This window comes from Xenopus laevis, chromosome 5S (genome assembly GCF_017654675.1).
Source record: "Xenopus laevis strain J_2021 chromosome 5S, Xenopus_laevis_v10.1, whole genome shotgun sequence".
Lineage (NCBI taxonomy): Eukaryota > Metazoa > Chordata > Amphibia > Anura > Pipidae > Xenopus > Xenopus laevis.
The window spans coordinates 12,911,849-12,928,448 of NC_054380.1; the positions used below are offsets into that span (position 1 = coordinate 12,911,849).

Here is a 16,600-nt window from a genome sequence, read left to right on the forward strand (position 1 = left end):
CGGCCAGTAGGTGTCGTCGCACAATCAGGAGTTTATGGACGCGGCGCAGTCTGCAGCTCTTCGCTTTCTCTGTAATGTGCCGGCAGCGCAGGAGGCGACGTGGAAAGCAGGAGGGACCAGGCGCTGTTACACTTCCCCTTGGAGATGAAGCGAAGCTTTGGGCGTGAAAGTGAATTAGCTCAGGGCACGTAATCTGCTCCCCCATCATCTCCCGATCTGATCTCACCATGGATGGGCTCGTCGTTGTCTTCCTCATCTCCCTGGCCATGTTCCTGGGCTGCTTCTTGCTGGGCTTGATCCCACTGGCATTTAAACTTTCAGAGGTAAAGTTCTGCTTCTCTGTTACATTGTATCTCTTGGGGCAGGGCTGTGGCAGGGCATGGGTTAATGGATCTGGAGGATTCCCCTCCCCCAGAGTCATTCAGTTTTTTATTTTATCCTTAATCCTTGACGTGCCACAGTATTGGGAACCGGTGGATTTGGGATTTATTTTTCCAGTGATTCTGGGGGTGCTGCTTTGGTTACCAGCGATTTTGGGAGACTAAGCTGAGGACTAAGCTTTGGGGGACTAAGCTAACCAGGCTTGATTGTGTAGGCCCTAGACCAGTAGTAAAGTGCATGATGCAGGCTGTACCGATTTATGTGCCGCCAAGTAGACATTAACTAAACTAACTGCAGGTGGGTTTTATGATTGAATGCGATTGAACGAGTGAGGTTCCACATAAACCAATGTGGCCACAAAATGATAAGTTATTTACAATGGAGGTTCCTTTAAAGGCCACATGGGAGACAGTAAGTGCTGGCTGGGACTAGGGTTGCCACCTTTTCTGGAACCAAAATACCAAAAATACATATATATTTATCTTTTTTCCCTATTAGTAACACTGGGATCAACCATCATTTATACTGGCCAGGCCGGTAAAATACAGGGGGTATCGGTCTCACGGCATTGCCTTGAATTAGTGAATTTCCTGGCCTTTATCTTTCCCATGACTTATTAAGTGAATGTTAAAGGGGAAGCTAACTTAGCATATTGTGGTGCCTATACAATTAAGGACTGGAGCGCTCTAACTACTCGCCGTATCATTAAGATTATGTATTGGGACGTTCTTCTACTTCGCGGTCTGCTAAAACATTTAATCCAAGTTTGCTCACCGCTGTTTGAAATTGGCTCGGGTGCATAAGCCCCAAGCCCTCCGCTTTAAATATCCCAATGAAGTAAATTTGTGGGTCACTCACCGCTCCTGATCGGTGGTCCGGGTGCTGCGCCCCGAACCCTCAGCATAGGGGAGACATCAAGGTACGAAATCAACACTTTGGCACGCACTCCACAGGACTCCAGGTAACGGTAAAAAGGATTTTACTTTATTACACAAACAAATATCCACCTAACGCGTTTCGTATGTTACCACACGTAATCATAGGCATAGGTATGCCTATGATTACGTGTGGTAACATACGAAACGCGTTAGGTGGATATTTGTTTGTGTAATAAAGTAAAATCCTTTTTACCGTTACCTGGAGTCCTGTGGAGTGCGTGCCAAAGTGTTGATTTCGTACCTTATTGTGGTGCCTATGACTAAGTGCTAGGTAAGCATGAAACGTGTGCATGGCACAACGAGACGCCAGTGGGTGTGTATTGTAATTACTGTCACCCATAATTGCTACTTACACCAACACCACTGGGATCTGCCTCTCTCTCTCTCTTTCATGCAAAGGGTGCCACTGCCATTATTTTTGGCATATTAATTAACAGAACCAAAATAATCTATTGGGTGCTTTAAATAAAGTGTCAGAGAACTAGGATTTATTAGTATTTATTTCTCTTCAATGAACAGTAAAGTACTAGAGCCTGACTTATTGTGTGTGTATAGAATATTACTTCTCTGTACTGTGTCTCTCCTCGGTGACTTCTAATATCCTTATCATTTACAGTAGGGGGTACATTATCCATTATAATACATGAGTGATACTCATAGTTCCCTGTATAACTCAGCCTGTAGCCTTGTGCCTTTATATGGTCACAGAACAACCCCTCAGTGACTTCTAATATCCTTATCATTTACAGTAGGGGGTACATTATCCCTTATAATACATGAGTGATACTCAGAGTTCCCTGTATAACTCACCCTGCAGTCTTGTGCTTTTATATGATCTCAGAACCATTCAGGGACTTCTAATATCCTTATTGTTTACAGTAGGGGTACATTATTCCATAATAAGTAAGTACAATCTCTTATAATAAAGAGAGTGAGTTCCCTATATAACTTGCACTGACAGGTATATAGGTGCGAGTCCCTAGAGCCGGTGCAGTTTCACCCAAAAGCAATGTGACTCCTGACTTACTAAAGGACTCCCTGCTTCCTTCTCAGTATGCAGTGCCATGCACGTTTGTCTGTTTGATCAACTGGGTGTTTTTTCCCTGCTGTGATACAGTTTCTCAGGAGTCAGACCTTTGATTGCCCTTCTGCTTATCAACTTGGACAACAGTTTCTTTAACCTCTTGATCGCTCACACTGCCCTGTGTAAAGGGGAATATGCACAGCTGAAAGGATGTTTAATTACCCCATGTTCCTTTGAAGGGGTTACTGGAGCAGTTACACTTGTAACCTTTGTCTCGCAGGTGGACTAGCCACAATCCTTATCCGTGGCCACAGCAGTCCTATTGCGATTACAATTCAATTGCAAGAAGGAAGCAGGAGGTGTGGCCTTGTAGTCAGATTTTTTGTACTCATGAAAATGGGAATTTTAGGAGCAGGATTCCATGTGAGGCCACAGTGTGTGTGTGTGACATACAGAGAAGAATGAGACAGGGCTCCAGGTATTGATTACATTGAAGTGCAATCTCTGCTTTGGCCTTGTTTCCTTATGGCTTTATTTACATTTTCTTTCAGCAAAATCTGCAAATTGTGAGTGTGTTTGGCGCTGGGCTCCTGTGTGGGACGGCTCTGGCCATAATTATCCCGGAAGGGGTGGAGCTGCTGGACGGGCCAGGCAAGGGTAAGTAAAGTATAAGAAGTGGATACATGGGTATATGGCAGATTACTGGGCTGGGCTGGCACAAAATCATTTAAGGGCCCCCTAAACTTGGAGTTAGTCAATTCACCATTGCACCCCCTATTGTTCCGGGCCCCCTGCAGTCACAAGGTCGGCTTCCTCTTTAGTCACGCCCCTTTATGGCAACTGGATACATGAGTATGACAAGAAGACTTGGATATCATTTTATTCTTCTGGGTTTTTTTTGCAGAAGGTCCAGTAATCTGCCTGAACGTTACACAGAACCACACAGAGATCAGCAAGACAAGTGAAGATGCAGCAGAGAAAAGCTTCTCCGTCCCACCCCATTTCTATGTTGGGGTCTCCCTGGTGATGGGATTTATTCTCATGTTCATTGTGGATCAGATTAGCAGTTATTACTCCTACCACGGTGAGTTACAGCAGATTTATTGGCGGCAGCATCTTTACTCCACTGCAATAACCCATCTCAGATTTGCTCTGTCCCCAATACTGCCCCTCTCCTACCCAACTGGTCTATGAATCTGTCTGGTAGAAAAATGGAACTGCCCTCCTCCACCACTCAGTAAAAATCTTTTCTTTAAATCTATAAAGATACCTGTGGGTCATCCCATTAAAACTGGCACCATAGACGTGGCCCCCTGGTACCTGTATAAAGAATATGGCCTTGCCACTGCAGATTGATCAAAGGTAATTGCTGCTTAAATGACAGGACTGAGCTTAGTGAAGTGGGGGACTCCTAGGAGTTGGTTACATGAATCAGTTGTATCTGAATTGCAAATTACAGAGGCCCACTGACAGATTAGTCAAAAGTCTAGTTTTTCCCTCCTTAGCCAGATGTTGATATGAAGGGCTGTATAAATGGACCAAGAAACTGCCAATATGATCTTGAGGTTCTGTATCAGCCCATGTAAAGCCATCTTACTCTAACAACCAGAGAATGCTCTGAATCAATGCAGATGTTGTTTTTTCTTCGACCCATAACAACCAGACAGCTTTTTTTAATTGCTGCTTGTAAACGACCAGAAGAGCAATTACAAAGATTTAAAATCGTATAGAACATGTAATGACCAATTGAAAAGATTCTTAAATAAGGTCACCCTATAACATACTAAAAACTAACTTTAAGGTGAGCTTCCCCTTTGATGCATTTTAGTCTTAAAGGTGGCTATAGACGCACAAATAATATTGTAGGAAACATTGTTTTGTATGATATTCAGTGCATAGAAGCACAGGTACTTAATAAATATGAATCCTTTGTGCATCTTTGGGTGGTCCCCTTTTCTTTGTTTCTATTTTACTGGTGGCATCTCCTTTTCCTCATACAGATTTACAGTTAAACATCTGCACTCGCTGCGGCTAAAGGTGGCCATACACGATAGGATCCGATCATTTGGTGAGGTTGCCAAACGAGTGGATCTTCCCCCGATTTGCCCACTAACGGAAGGGCGACATCGTGGTTCATCCGAACGTTTGACCCTAGGGCTTAACGATCAGATTACAAAGAAGAGAATGGTCGCCAACGGGATAAGGACCACATCAATTATCTGATGCGGTCTTCGATCGAGCTGAAAAATCAAACCTCTCCGATTTTTGGCATGATATTGATCAGGGAGATGCATTGGAAGCCCCCATACACTGACAGATAAGCTGCTGAATCAGTCTAAAGGACCAAAATATGCAGCTTTAATCTGCTTGTGTATGACCACCTTTAGGCTTTTGTGCCCTATACACACTACTCTCACTAAATCTACACTGGTGTAGATTATGGTTGAGTTAATAACACGACTGTTTGAAGGGGAACTTGCCGTTCGTTGGCTGTACATGGAGCTAAAGTGCAATAGAAATAATGGATGTGTTTGGTTGTTCCAGATCCCCGGACAGGAATGTCAGCTGGTACCAGTATAACTGCAACCCTGGGGCTGGTCATTCATGCAGCAGGTCAGTTTTCTACATCAGGCACATAACCAGGTTATAATTCATTGAATAAAGCAGGTGTAGTTGTTACATCTCTGGGCAGCCCCTGCTGGGATTAAAACTCAGGGTTATAATCCAAAGATTTTTTGCAGACACCAGTTTGAAAAAAATGTGGCATTAAAAAGGCTATATAATCAATGTGTTCTGTTGCTATTACAAGCAGGGACATAAGTTAGTGCCCAAGGGGATGTCTTTAGGGGCTTGCGTAGTCGTAAACATCTAGAGATTTCATTAAAATGGCAGAGTGTGTTAGCAAAAACAACCTTTTGTGTTTTCTTATAGCGTCAACGGGGGATACAGATCTTGGCTAGCATAGGTAAGCCTCTATACTAAGCACAAATCAGCAGGAACAGTCCCCTAAGTTTGCTTATAGCGTGTACAGAGAGATACTATAAACCATTGCAATATAGATATTCCCCTGAACTAAGCACAATTCAGGGGAGAAACAGCCCTCTGTTTGCTCATAGCCTGTACAGAGAGATCCCATAAAACTATGGCAGCATAGGTATTCCCCTGTACTAAGCACAATTTAGCAGGAAAAGCCTCCTAAGTTTGTTCATAGTCTGTACAGAGAGATCTTATAAAACTATGGCAGCATAGGTATTCCCCTGTACTAAGCACAATTCAGCAGGAACAGACCCCATAAGTTTGCTCATAGTCTGTACAGAGAGATCCCATAAAACTATGGCAGCATAGGTATTCCCCTGTACTAAGCACAATTCAGCAGGAACAGCTCCCTAAGTTTGCCTGTACAGAGAGATACTACAAGTTATAGCAGAATAGCTTTTCTCCTATACTAAGCACAATGAAGGAGAATATTTATTCTCTAGGAGATTGTGACTGGAAGTGTATAAGAAGAAGAAGTGTATAAGAACTCCCCCTGATATATACATATAATTATGATATGCTCTGTATTGGTAAGTGAGTCATTCTAAGTATTGCAATTAGTGTTACTCCCAGTTATCACTTAGTTGGGTCCATATGGGACAATTAACGTGGATTTATGTTGTTAGCACCAAGATCCTGTGAATCATTAATCTGCTCAAGGCTGAAAATCCTTCCTAAAGGGCCGGTAATACTAAAAATAATCATTCTTAATAAACTGCTTTTCTGCCATTTACACTCCTATGGCTGCATTGGGGCCATGACACATCTGGGAGAATGTGGGGCTGATGACTGTTCCCTTTCTCCATTCCTCTCATTGCTGTCAGTGGGGAGAGACAGAGGCCCCAGCCTGTCTGATATAAGTAAGGCACCCTATGTACTATCTGTATTATTGCTGTGAAAAGAAAGCAAAGCAAGAGAAAACCAATGCACACCATGAGGCAGCTTTGATCATGGGTGAGATTTACAGCAAATTGCAATTGAGACGTTTGTAAATTTTTATTTAAAAGCGCTGCTCCCCACTCTCTGCGTTAGCGTCCTGGCTCTCTCCGTCATCCTTGTGGACCCTGCCAAACCTCCTCCGGTGCAAAAAGATGATCGCACTGTGGAGGGGGCGGCAGAAACAGCAAGAAACCTCAGGCGGCGGAGAGGCCAGGATCACCCTGGTAGCACTTTAAGGATTAGGGGATTATGTACTGAAAGGCTGGGCTGGGAGATGATCCTACTTAATGATATCCCAGAGCCTGTGTAGATAAGTAGGATGTATCTCAGGCCTTTGGGGAGTGCATGAGAGCAAATGGAGAATCTGGGAGCTCATTGCTTCATAGATAAACCCTCCAGCTTTGATACCTTAAAAGGAATAGAAACACCAAAAAATCTGTGTTTTAAAACAATTAATTAATATAATGTACTGTTTCCCTGCAGTAATGTGTTTACTTCAGAAACACTACAATAGTTTATATAAACACGTTGCTGTGTAGCCATGGGGGCAGCCATTCAAGCACAGGACACACAGTAAATAACAGATAAGTACTACTATAGTTTATATAAACAAGCTGCTGTGTAGCCATGGGGCAGCCATTCAAGCACAGGATACACAGTAGATAACAGATAAGTACTACTATAGTTTATATAAACAAGCTGCTGTGTAGCCATGGGGGCAGCCATTCAAGCACATGATACACAGTAGATAACAGATAAGTACTACTATAGTTTATATAAACAAGCTGCTGTGTAGCCATGGGGGCAGCCATTCAAGCACAGGATACACAGTAGATAATAGATAAGTACTACTATAGTTTATATAAACAAGCTGCTGTGTAGCCATGGGGGCAGCCATTCAAGCACAGGATACACAGTAGATAACAGATAAGTACTACTATAGTTTATATAAACAAGCTGCTGTGTAGCCATGGGGGCAGCCATTCAAGCACATGATACACAGTAGATAACAGATAAGTACTACTATAGTTTATATAAACAAGCTGCTGTGTAGCCATGGGGGCAGCCATTCAAGCACAGGATACACAGTAGATAACAAATAAGTACTACTATAGTTTATATAAACAAGCTGCTGTGTAGCCATGAGGGCAGCCATTCAAGCACAGGATACACAGTAGATAACAGATAAGTACTACTATCGTTTATATAAACAAGCTGCTGTGTAGCCATGAGGGCAGCCATTCAAGCACAGGATACACAGTAGATAACAGATAAGTACTACTATCGTTTATATAAACAAGCTGCTGTGTAGCCATGGTGGCAGCCATTAAAGCACAGGATACACAGTAGGTAACAGATAAGTACTACTATAGTTTATATAAACAAGCTGCTGTGTAGCCATGAGGGCAGCCATTCAAGCACAGGATACACGGTAGATAACAGATAAGTACTACTATAGTTTATATAAACAAGCTGCTGTGTAGCCATGAGGGCAGCCATTCAAGCACAGGATACACAGTAGATAACAGATAAATACTACTATAGTTTATATAAACAAGCTGCTGTGTAGCCATGAGGGCAGCCATTCAAGCACAGGATACACAGTAGATAACAGATATGTACTACTATAGTTTATATAAACAAGCTGCTGTGTAGCCATGAGGGCAGCCATTCAAGCAAAGGATACACAGTAGATAACAGATAAGTACTACTATAGTTTATATAAACAAGCTGCTGTGTAGCCATGAGGGCAGCCATTCAAGCACAGGTTACACAGTAGATAACATGCACTGTGTAGCTAGAATACCATTGTATTATATTACAGAGCTTATCTGTTAAGTATCCTGTGCCTTTTCTCCAATTTCACCTTAAATGGCTGCCCATGGCTACACAGCAGCTTATTCATATAAACTATGTTAGTCTTTCTAAAGCAAAAACATATGTTACCAATGCAGGACAACAGCACATTATATTTTAATTACTACAAAACACTTAAATTTTTTGGTGTTACTGTTCCTTTAATAACAAACTACAAAAAGAAGTAAAATGTGTTTTCCCCCCAGTTTTATCCAGTTTGAGAGCATCTATGGCCCTCACTCACAGAGGATCTCTGATGTCCATCTCTAACCAAGGAAACTGTCATCGGCATGTACTTCACATGCTTTATTCATTGGTTATATATTGTAGGGAGGCAACCTCTGTCTGTGTCAGTCTTTTACTTTTTATTTAATAGACGCCATTTTTAATTTTTTTTTTTTTTAAAGCTGATGGTGTGGCCCTCGGAGCAGCAGTGGCCTCATCCCAGGTGTCTGTACAAGTCATTGTCTTCTTTGCAGTCATTTTGCACAAGGTAAGTAAATACTGTTCTGTATTGGACTTAAAGGTATTGTGTCCTTTAAAAAAAAAAAGGGGGGGTTGGTGTTTAATAAGGAGGCACATCCATGTGTCCCATTCCTTTGGATGTCTAGTAAGAAGCCTCCAATCTATGGAGTTTAGTTGAGTGGTTCAGTCCTTAAAGGGGCTGTTCACCTTTAGATTAACTTTTATGATGTTTAAAATAATATTTTGATACAATTTGCAGTTGGATTTTTAAAGTTATTTAATTTTTTATTCAGCAGCTCTCCAGTTTGCAACTCCAACAATCTGGTTGCTAGGGTCCAAATTACAATAGCAACCATGAATTGATTTAAATAAGAGACTGGAATATGAATAGAAAGATGAGTAATAAAAAATAGCAATAACAATAAGTGTTTAGCTTTACAGAGCATTTGCGTTTAAATGGTGTCAGTGACCCCCATTTGAAAGGCATATAATTAAAAAAACTATATAAAATAAATAAGACCAATTGAATAGTTACTTAGAATTGGCCATTCTATAACATACTAAAAGTTAACTGAAAGCTGAACCACCCCTTAAAAGGACAAGGAGAGAAGTACATTGTACAACACAGATATAGAGTGTCAGTATTTCTTCTCTTCCTCTGGAATTTACACAAATGGTGGAAATTCATGGCATTTATATAAATACGTGGTTCATTTGAGACCAATTTGTCCACTGGTTTTGGAGGCAGCACTATGGAATGTTATATGGCCCCCTACCAGATCTTGTGAAATATTATCTAGAAAACCCTGCTACAAGGGCTGAACTGATTGCAAAAGGAATTTTACTGAAATGCAATCCGTGCAGCCCAGCAACTTGCATTTATTTTGCATGGATTTATTCAGAAGATCTGGTAACCTTAATATGGGTGCCTCGAGGGCATGTACTTTATAGTACGGGCAGGGTATTTGCACAGCAACTGCCACATAGACCAGTTCCAAGCCACACAGGCTATACTATTCAATTCTGATTCAGACATTTCCAGCAGTGAAAAAAAATCTCACGTCCATCAGCTCATGGCTAAATTCCCTTTTAATTGGTAATTAGACTTTATAACGACCCTTTGCTTCAGTTTGAGGAGTGAGCTTTGCAAGTTTTATTCCCCCCTGTGTCAGACTGGCAGTTTGGCTTCAGTGGTGCATAATAAAGACAATGGCTCTTTGTACCCGCTGCTGTGCCCAGAATGCTGGGTGAATACATAAACAGTATTGTTTGTGTGTGATGCATTCGCAGGCTTTACCCCCAGGAGTCCAAAGTTAACAAAGGGAAACTAAGACGAAAATTTAAATTTAAAATAAGCTTCATCATAATGAAATAAGATTCAAGTTACTCTTCACTATCTCCCTCTCAGTGTCTGCTGAGGTCAAGATACAGGGAGACTTTTAAAAGGGATAGATGCTATGGGAGGAAGCTTGGAGGGGGGCAATGAAGCAACAGTGGAGGAGGGTGGGGGGTTAGGGTTTACTTCTCCTTTAAGCAGTACTTGCAATATTGTTGTTTGCCGCCTTTACATCCCCTTTAACGTTTCTGTCTCTCAGCAGTATCTGCATAATATTAGCAACTATTGTATAAATTCTAACAGCTGCCTTTAATGAGACTCAAAGGACAAAGATAACATATGTATCAATTTAAAATCGTTACAGGGTCGGTGACCCCCCCCCCAAGCTGCTGTAGAAAATCAGAAAGTGAACAATTAACTTTACGCTTCAACATTACAAAAACAGTCACAAATAGAAAGTAATTGGAAAAAGTTTATTTCTGGTGAAAAGTCTGAAAACAACTGAATTAAAAAAAAAGTGTTGGAAAAAGTGTTTTAATTTCCCATAGTATCGCTGTAGAATCAGGGGCAATGGTGCCTGGGGGTTTGGCTGCTTCTTGCTTTGGAAGGATTGTGCCCCGTGATCTGTCCTAGCAAATCTCTCTCAATAGAAAATTTTAGCATTATTGCCAAGTCATTGTTGTTGACAATGTTGCACGTGCTGCTGTATATACAGTGTAATCCCAGAGGAATCCATAGAGCATTATGTAGTTAAACATAGTCTTTTAGGCTGAAAAAGCCACATCCTTTCAAGGTCAGTCTTTTCCAAACCTTATGGAAGTCAAATAAAATGCACAGCAGTCAGGCAGACCTCACCAGCAAGTGAAATGGCAAGTAGGTCACTCCCTGGACTAGTGGCTATTGCCCTTGTCTAGTTATCAGAAGCCCCTTTGCCTAGATCCCCACCAATGAGTTGCTCAGTACTGATCTCATAGGGAATATATAATATAGATTTAAAAATACATTTATTTATTGTAAAGCTTACTTTAGTGAAATAATGTGTAACAAAAATGTGACTTTTATCAGCAATAATACATAGGGCTACTTAACCTTTTCAGATTACTTGTTTGCTATTCTTCTTCATTCATTTCATTCCTTATAATAAGGTTACAGATATATCTCACCCTTAGTGGCCTTCAGACTGGGCCCGCTTAGCTCATAACAAGGTTACAGATATATAGAAACATTGGGGTAACAGTCACCCTGCTATAGTTCCAGGGGTACCCAGGGCACAAATAAGCACTCACCCCAAATCTCCCCCTAACTGACCTTCAGACTGGGCCCCCTTAGCTCATAACAAGGTTAAAGATTATAGAAACATTGGGGTAACAGTCACCCTGCTATAGTTCCAGGGGTACCCAGGGCACAAATAAGCACTCACCCCAAATCTCCCCCTAACTGGCCTTCAGGCTGGGCCCATTTGGCTCATAACAAGACTAAGACTAAGAAAACTTAGCAGAGGCAGCACAAATAAACTATTGAAAATGGGAGTGATGACAAGAAGAACAGATATAAATAGAATCTAACCCTTGGTTTCCTTTAGGCACCTGCTGCATTTGGTCTGGTATCGTTTCTCATGCACGCCGGGTTAGAGAAGGCACAGATTCGGAAGCACCTCTTGGCATTTTCTCTGGCTGCGCCACTGCTCACCATAACTACTTACCTCGTTCTCAGCCTGGTAAGTCTCGGTGCATCTAAGTGCATTTACCCAGCTAATTTAAAAGTGTTTATTCTGCATCCAGGCATATTGGGGTACAATTCCAAAATCCCCCCCCAGCGATTGATGAAAATCTCTTAGGAATTATTCACACTCAGTTTCGTTATACTCAAGTAGTTGCTAGGGCCCCACATGGTCTTGGCAGTGGGTTGGGAGTGGGCAGACTGGAAGGAGATTAGGGCAGGGTATATAAGAAATAATAGATAAATGGCTGCATCCTGAAAAGACCTAAATGGAACAAAGTAGAGACCCAGAAATAACAGGACTATAGAATCCAAAATCAGCAGCACCTTCTTGCCTATATCCCACCTCAATATGTTCAACTGTAACATCTCTACTCTTTGTTCTTGGCCGCACAGACTGAAGGGACGTCCCAGCACAGACTCGCCGCCACCGGAAACGGAATGTTGTTCTCGGCGGGAACGTTCCTGTACGTGGCTACGGTCCACGTGTTACCTGAGATTAATGGGAGGGGTCACCAGCATCATCATGTGGCCTCGGAATACAGACATCCAGGACTGGGCCTTCTGGAAAGTGTCATTCTAGTGGTGGGAGCTGGCCTACCGCTTCTCCTTTCTCTGGGACTTCATGACGGGTGAAAACATCCTCACCTTTTCATTATTGTTGTACATGGAACTGAATATGAAGTTGGTGGTCACTGATTTGTTTACAGTCCAGAAAGCACAGAAAATAATGGACTGTATAAGGAATAGGTACCTAGTTATGTAGCTGAGGTCTGGGGGTGAGTCTGTCACCTGGATCACATCCGGGCAGCACCCTACAAAGCACATTCCTTGTTTGCTGTACCTTATGTGTGCGCCCCCTACAGGAGAGCACAGCCCCTTGGCGACAGGCCCTAATAACTCAGCAATATAATAATAATGTTTGTAGTAGAAAGATAATGAATCAGATCCTTATTCCAGTTGAAAGCTCTGACTCTTACTGGAGGTTCCATTGAGAAGCTGATAATGAAGCAGGATAGAAAATCTCAGGGCAAAAATGCACTTTATCTTCTTTTTTTCAGCAAATTTTGTGTATATTGTGTATTGACCAGGATCACACACATGTCGCTTCAACAGCAGTATTTGTATCTGTAGAACCAGCGCTCTGTGTAACAGCCCAGTCTGTGTGGGTAGGATAGGCATGTGCAGAATAATTGCACTTTAACTGATGTGTGCTGATTAATTGTGGCTCCGTATGAGAAATCCTAGAGACTTGCCCCTAATGTGACGTTTGCCTCCTTGGCATGGACTCCTAGGACCTTCCCCGCTCTGGCTTCATGTTAGGAAATTCTGACACAAAAGCAGGGCTCCGGGGTGTAGGGCAGCTTGTGGGCAGTCAGCCTGAGGGTCTGAGCTAAAGCTAAGCCTGGGGAGAGCACTTAAAGGGGTTCTTTACCCTTGAGTTAACTTTTAGTATGATGTATAGTGCGATATTCTGAGACAAATTGCAATTGGTTCTCATTTTTTATTGTGTGTTTTTTTTTAAGTTGTTTAGCTTTTTATTCGGCAGCTCTCAATTCAGTTTCAGCAGTCTGATTGCTAGGGTCCAAATAACCCTAGCAACCATTCATTGATTTGAATAAGAGACTGGAAAATGAATAGTAGAGGGTCTGAACAGAAATATTATTAATAAGTAGCAGCAGCTATACATTTTTGCCTTACAGAGCCTTCATTGACACCCTCTCCCCATTTAAAAGCTGAAAAGAGTCAGAAGGAGGCAAATAATTCAGAAATGATAAAAATGAATAAATTAAGACATTAACCCCTTTAAAGACATGAAGGTAAAATACTGATGTCTGTGGGCGATTATGGCACTAATGGTTTCAGTCCAACCAACTGAATCTGTACAGTTTTCCCCTTTACATTCGTCCAAACTGGGTCTGATCCGGCAGTTTTAGGGCTCTTACACACGGCCGTTCCGACCTACGCTCCCCTGCGTTCCGTTTTTTGGCGTTCAGCCGCAGGGGAGCGCAGGAATAGACGCAAGTCATTATTTGAAATGGGGCTGTACTCACTCAGGCGCGTGTAGGCGCCGAACGCAGGTTCAGACGCAACATGCTGCATTTTTCCTGCGTTCGGTGCCTACACGCGCCTGAGTCAGTACAGCCCCATTTCAAATAATGACTTGCGTCTATTCCTGCGCTCCCCTGCGGCTGAACGCCAAAAAACAGAACGCAGGGGAGCGCAGGTCGGAACGGCCGTGTGTAAGAGCCCTTACAGTTGGCACTTTTGCAGCTGTCCGTTCCCCTGCTGGTCTGTAGTGTATAGTGTACTGTAAGTCCAAACTGCTGGACCTGGCCAACCAATAACAGCCTAGTGCAAGTAATATGTACATTACCTGATTTAGTTAACTTCTTATGTTATTTGTCTAGTCCCCTTTTTTATTTTTACATATGAAAGTAATGCACGGACAGGTGCACAAATAAATCCACATAGTAACCCCTTGCAACCAATCATATGTTTGCTGTCAGACTGCAGACCAGTACATGCTACCTTCTCATTGGTTGCAGTGGGTCGCTAAATTATGGGCAAACATTATACCTTTTATAAAAATGTATATTTATACTCTGTTCTGCTTCCATATAGGTATTTCTACATAAGTGAAGTATATGTACATATCAAATTCTTTATATCTAAACTGTAGGTGCACAGATTTGTTTGCTGTTAGAGACTCGGTGCCCCACTCATGCCAAATGTATTTTTTTAATAAAATTATTTCTAACCATGTCTCCCCCACTTTATTCATACACACTATTTACAGAATGGCGTCGCTTTAAAAATCACATGGCAAAATAACACAAAGGACCAGTTCAAACCAATCCCCTGGTTATATCAGTAAAGGCCTGGAATGGCAGTATTGGCACTAGGACTGACTTGCCATTTGGTTGTTTAAAGGGAAACTTTACCCAAGAGCTGTTATTTTTTGCATAATGAAAGAAAATGTCATGCTAAGCAACTTTTCATTATACATTCAAAAAACTTGACTCCTGAAGCTAGTTCTTCTCCGTGTCTGTTAATCAGCTGGCTTCTGCTACATTGCTTCGCAAGTCATAAACAGAAGTGCAAGAACAGCCAGAGAAAAACTGCTTCCAGTAAAAATGAGAGAGTTGCTTAGAACTGTATTTAGTTTCCCCTTTAAACTGCTATTTGGAATGGAGATGAAATTGAGGTATTTGGCTGTATGTAGTTTCAGGGGACTCGGTAGACAATGCAAATTTTTTTTTTGCAAAATAATTGTCTGCCCAGTTCTCAAGGTTGGGGTGTGGGGGCAGGTCCGGATATCCTGGGTTGTGATTCTAATTCACTGCCCCACCCACAGGCCCGATACCTCCTATACTGCAAAGTTGTACAAATCAATTGAGGTTTGTTTTAAAAATGTTGAACTCACTTTTGTACTTGAATAGGCAAGTTACATGATTATTTTCCCCTCCTCTTTATCACATGGCAGCAAATCCATCATTCTATAGACTCCAGTGATCAGTGACTGTTGCTTAGGAAATGCCATAGTCCCACCAAGTCATTTAGAAATCTGGATTCATTGGGCATTTTGAAAAACTGTTACTAAGCCCCATCCTTATGCCTGAGATTGTAGCTATAGAAAGGTTTCAATTCTCCACTTCCAACCAGTGTAAGCAACAGCTGTGCCCTGCTTTACAGCTGAGATCTAACTATCTTTATAACAGAGCATTCTGTCCCAGTGGCTGCACAGATCCTACTGATCCCCAATTGTAAGCAGCAGTCCTGTCCTGCTTTATGGCAGCTGAGATTCTAGCTATCTGTATAACAGAGCATTATGTCCCAGTGGCTGCACAGATCCTATCTGATCCCCATTGTAAGCAGCAGTCCTGTCCTGCTTTATGGCTAAGATTCTAGCTATCTGTATAACAAAGGCTTGAGAGCACAGGTCTTAGCAAGGAAATACATATATAGTAAAAAAACACTACTAGCTTAATGTACTGATTGATTAGCTAAGGATAAACAAAATATACATATTACAAAATCATTTTCCTAAGCTGCAGGCATTTCAGCATAATTTAAGACATGCTCCTCTGCGCAGAAATACAATGTTCGGTACCGGAAACATGTACAAGGCATTTATGCTTGGCGGTGCCAGCTTGGGTACTGATACTGAGCGTGAACAATAACACAGTCGTTAGCATATTTGCAAATGAGGTTAGATTGCATGAAGCAAGAACAGACGACCCTCTCAATTCAGTCCAATTACACATTAGCCTTGTTCTTCGCTAATTGAAACAGAGAATCAATCTCCTCGCCCAGCTGTGCCCGCTAATAATAGTAGGATGCCAGGCAGGGAGTGTGGAGCACCAGCATATTCCAATCACACTGGAGCTCTTATAGGAAGAGAATTGCTCTCCAGTTAATGTAAATTGGGCTACATTATATAGTTCTCCCTGCCAATCAGTATGACTATCCAGGATGTGCTTTGTTATTTAAATGAGGCTATTTCTCCAGCTGATTCTTAAACTCATATTGTCTGTATTAATGAGATATTTCCCTAACTTTCACTTACCAATCCCTCAATAACCTGTTTCCTTCATTCTGTTTCCCTAAGTCATGTAAGATGATGTTTGATAATACGTCTTTGCTCTCCTAGATACCCAGCTAGAAGGCTAGTTAGGGTGACATTTGAGTAGCACACTTATTGGAGCCCTGGGTACCTCTGGAACTATAGCAGGGTGACTGTTACCCCAATATTTCTATATATCTGTAACCTTGTTATAAGCTAAGGGGGCCCAACCTCAAGGCCAGTTAGGGTGAGATTTGGGGTGAGTGCTTATTTGTGCCCTGGGTACCTCTGGAACTATAGCAGGGTGACTGTTACCCCAATATTTCTATATATCTGTA

At 41.9% G+C, this 16,600-nt stretch overlaps 1 protein-coding gene across 1 annotated transcript; it reads left to right on the forward strand.

The window, feature by feature from the left end:
• On the forward strand, positions 1 to 13,702 carry LOC108717698 (zinc transporter ZIP9). The gene is made up of 7 exons (XM_018264961.2): positions 1 to 323; positions 2,895 to 3,000; positions 3,248 to 3,427; positions 4,888 to 4,956; positions 8,583 to 8,668; positions 11,559 to 11,693; positions 12,092 to 13,702. Exons 1-7 carry the CDS (start codon positions 228 to 230, stop codon positions 12,329 to 12,331), a joined length of 912 nt encoding a protein of 303 aa, XP_018120450.1. The 5' UTR covers positions 1 to 227; the 3' UTR covers positions 12,332 to 13,702.
• The last annotated feature ends 2,898 nt before the right edge of the window (positions 13,703 to 16,600 follow it).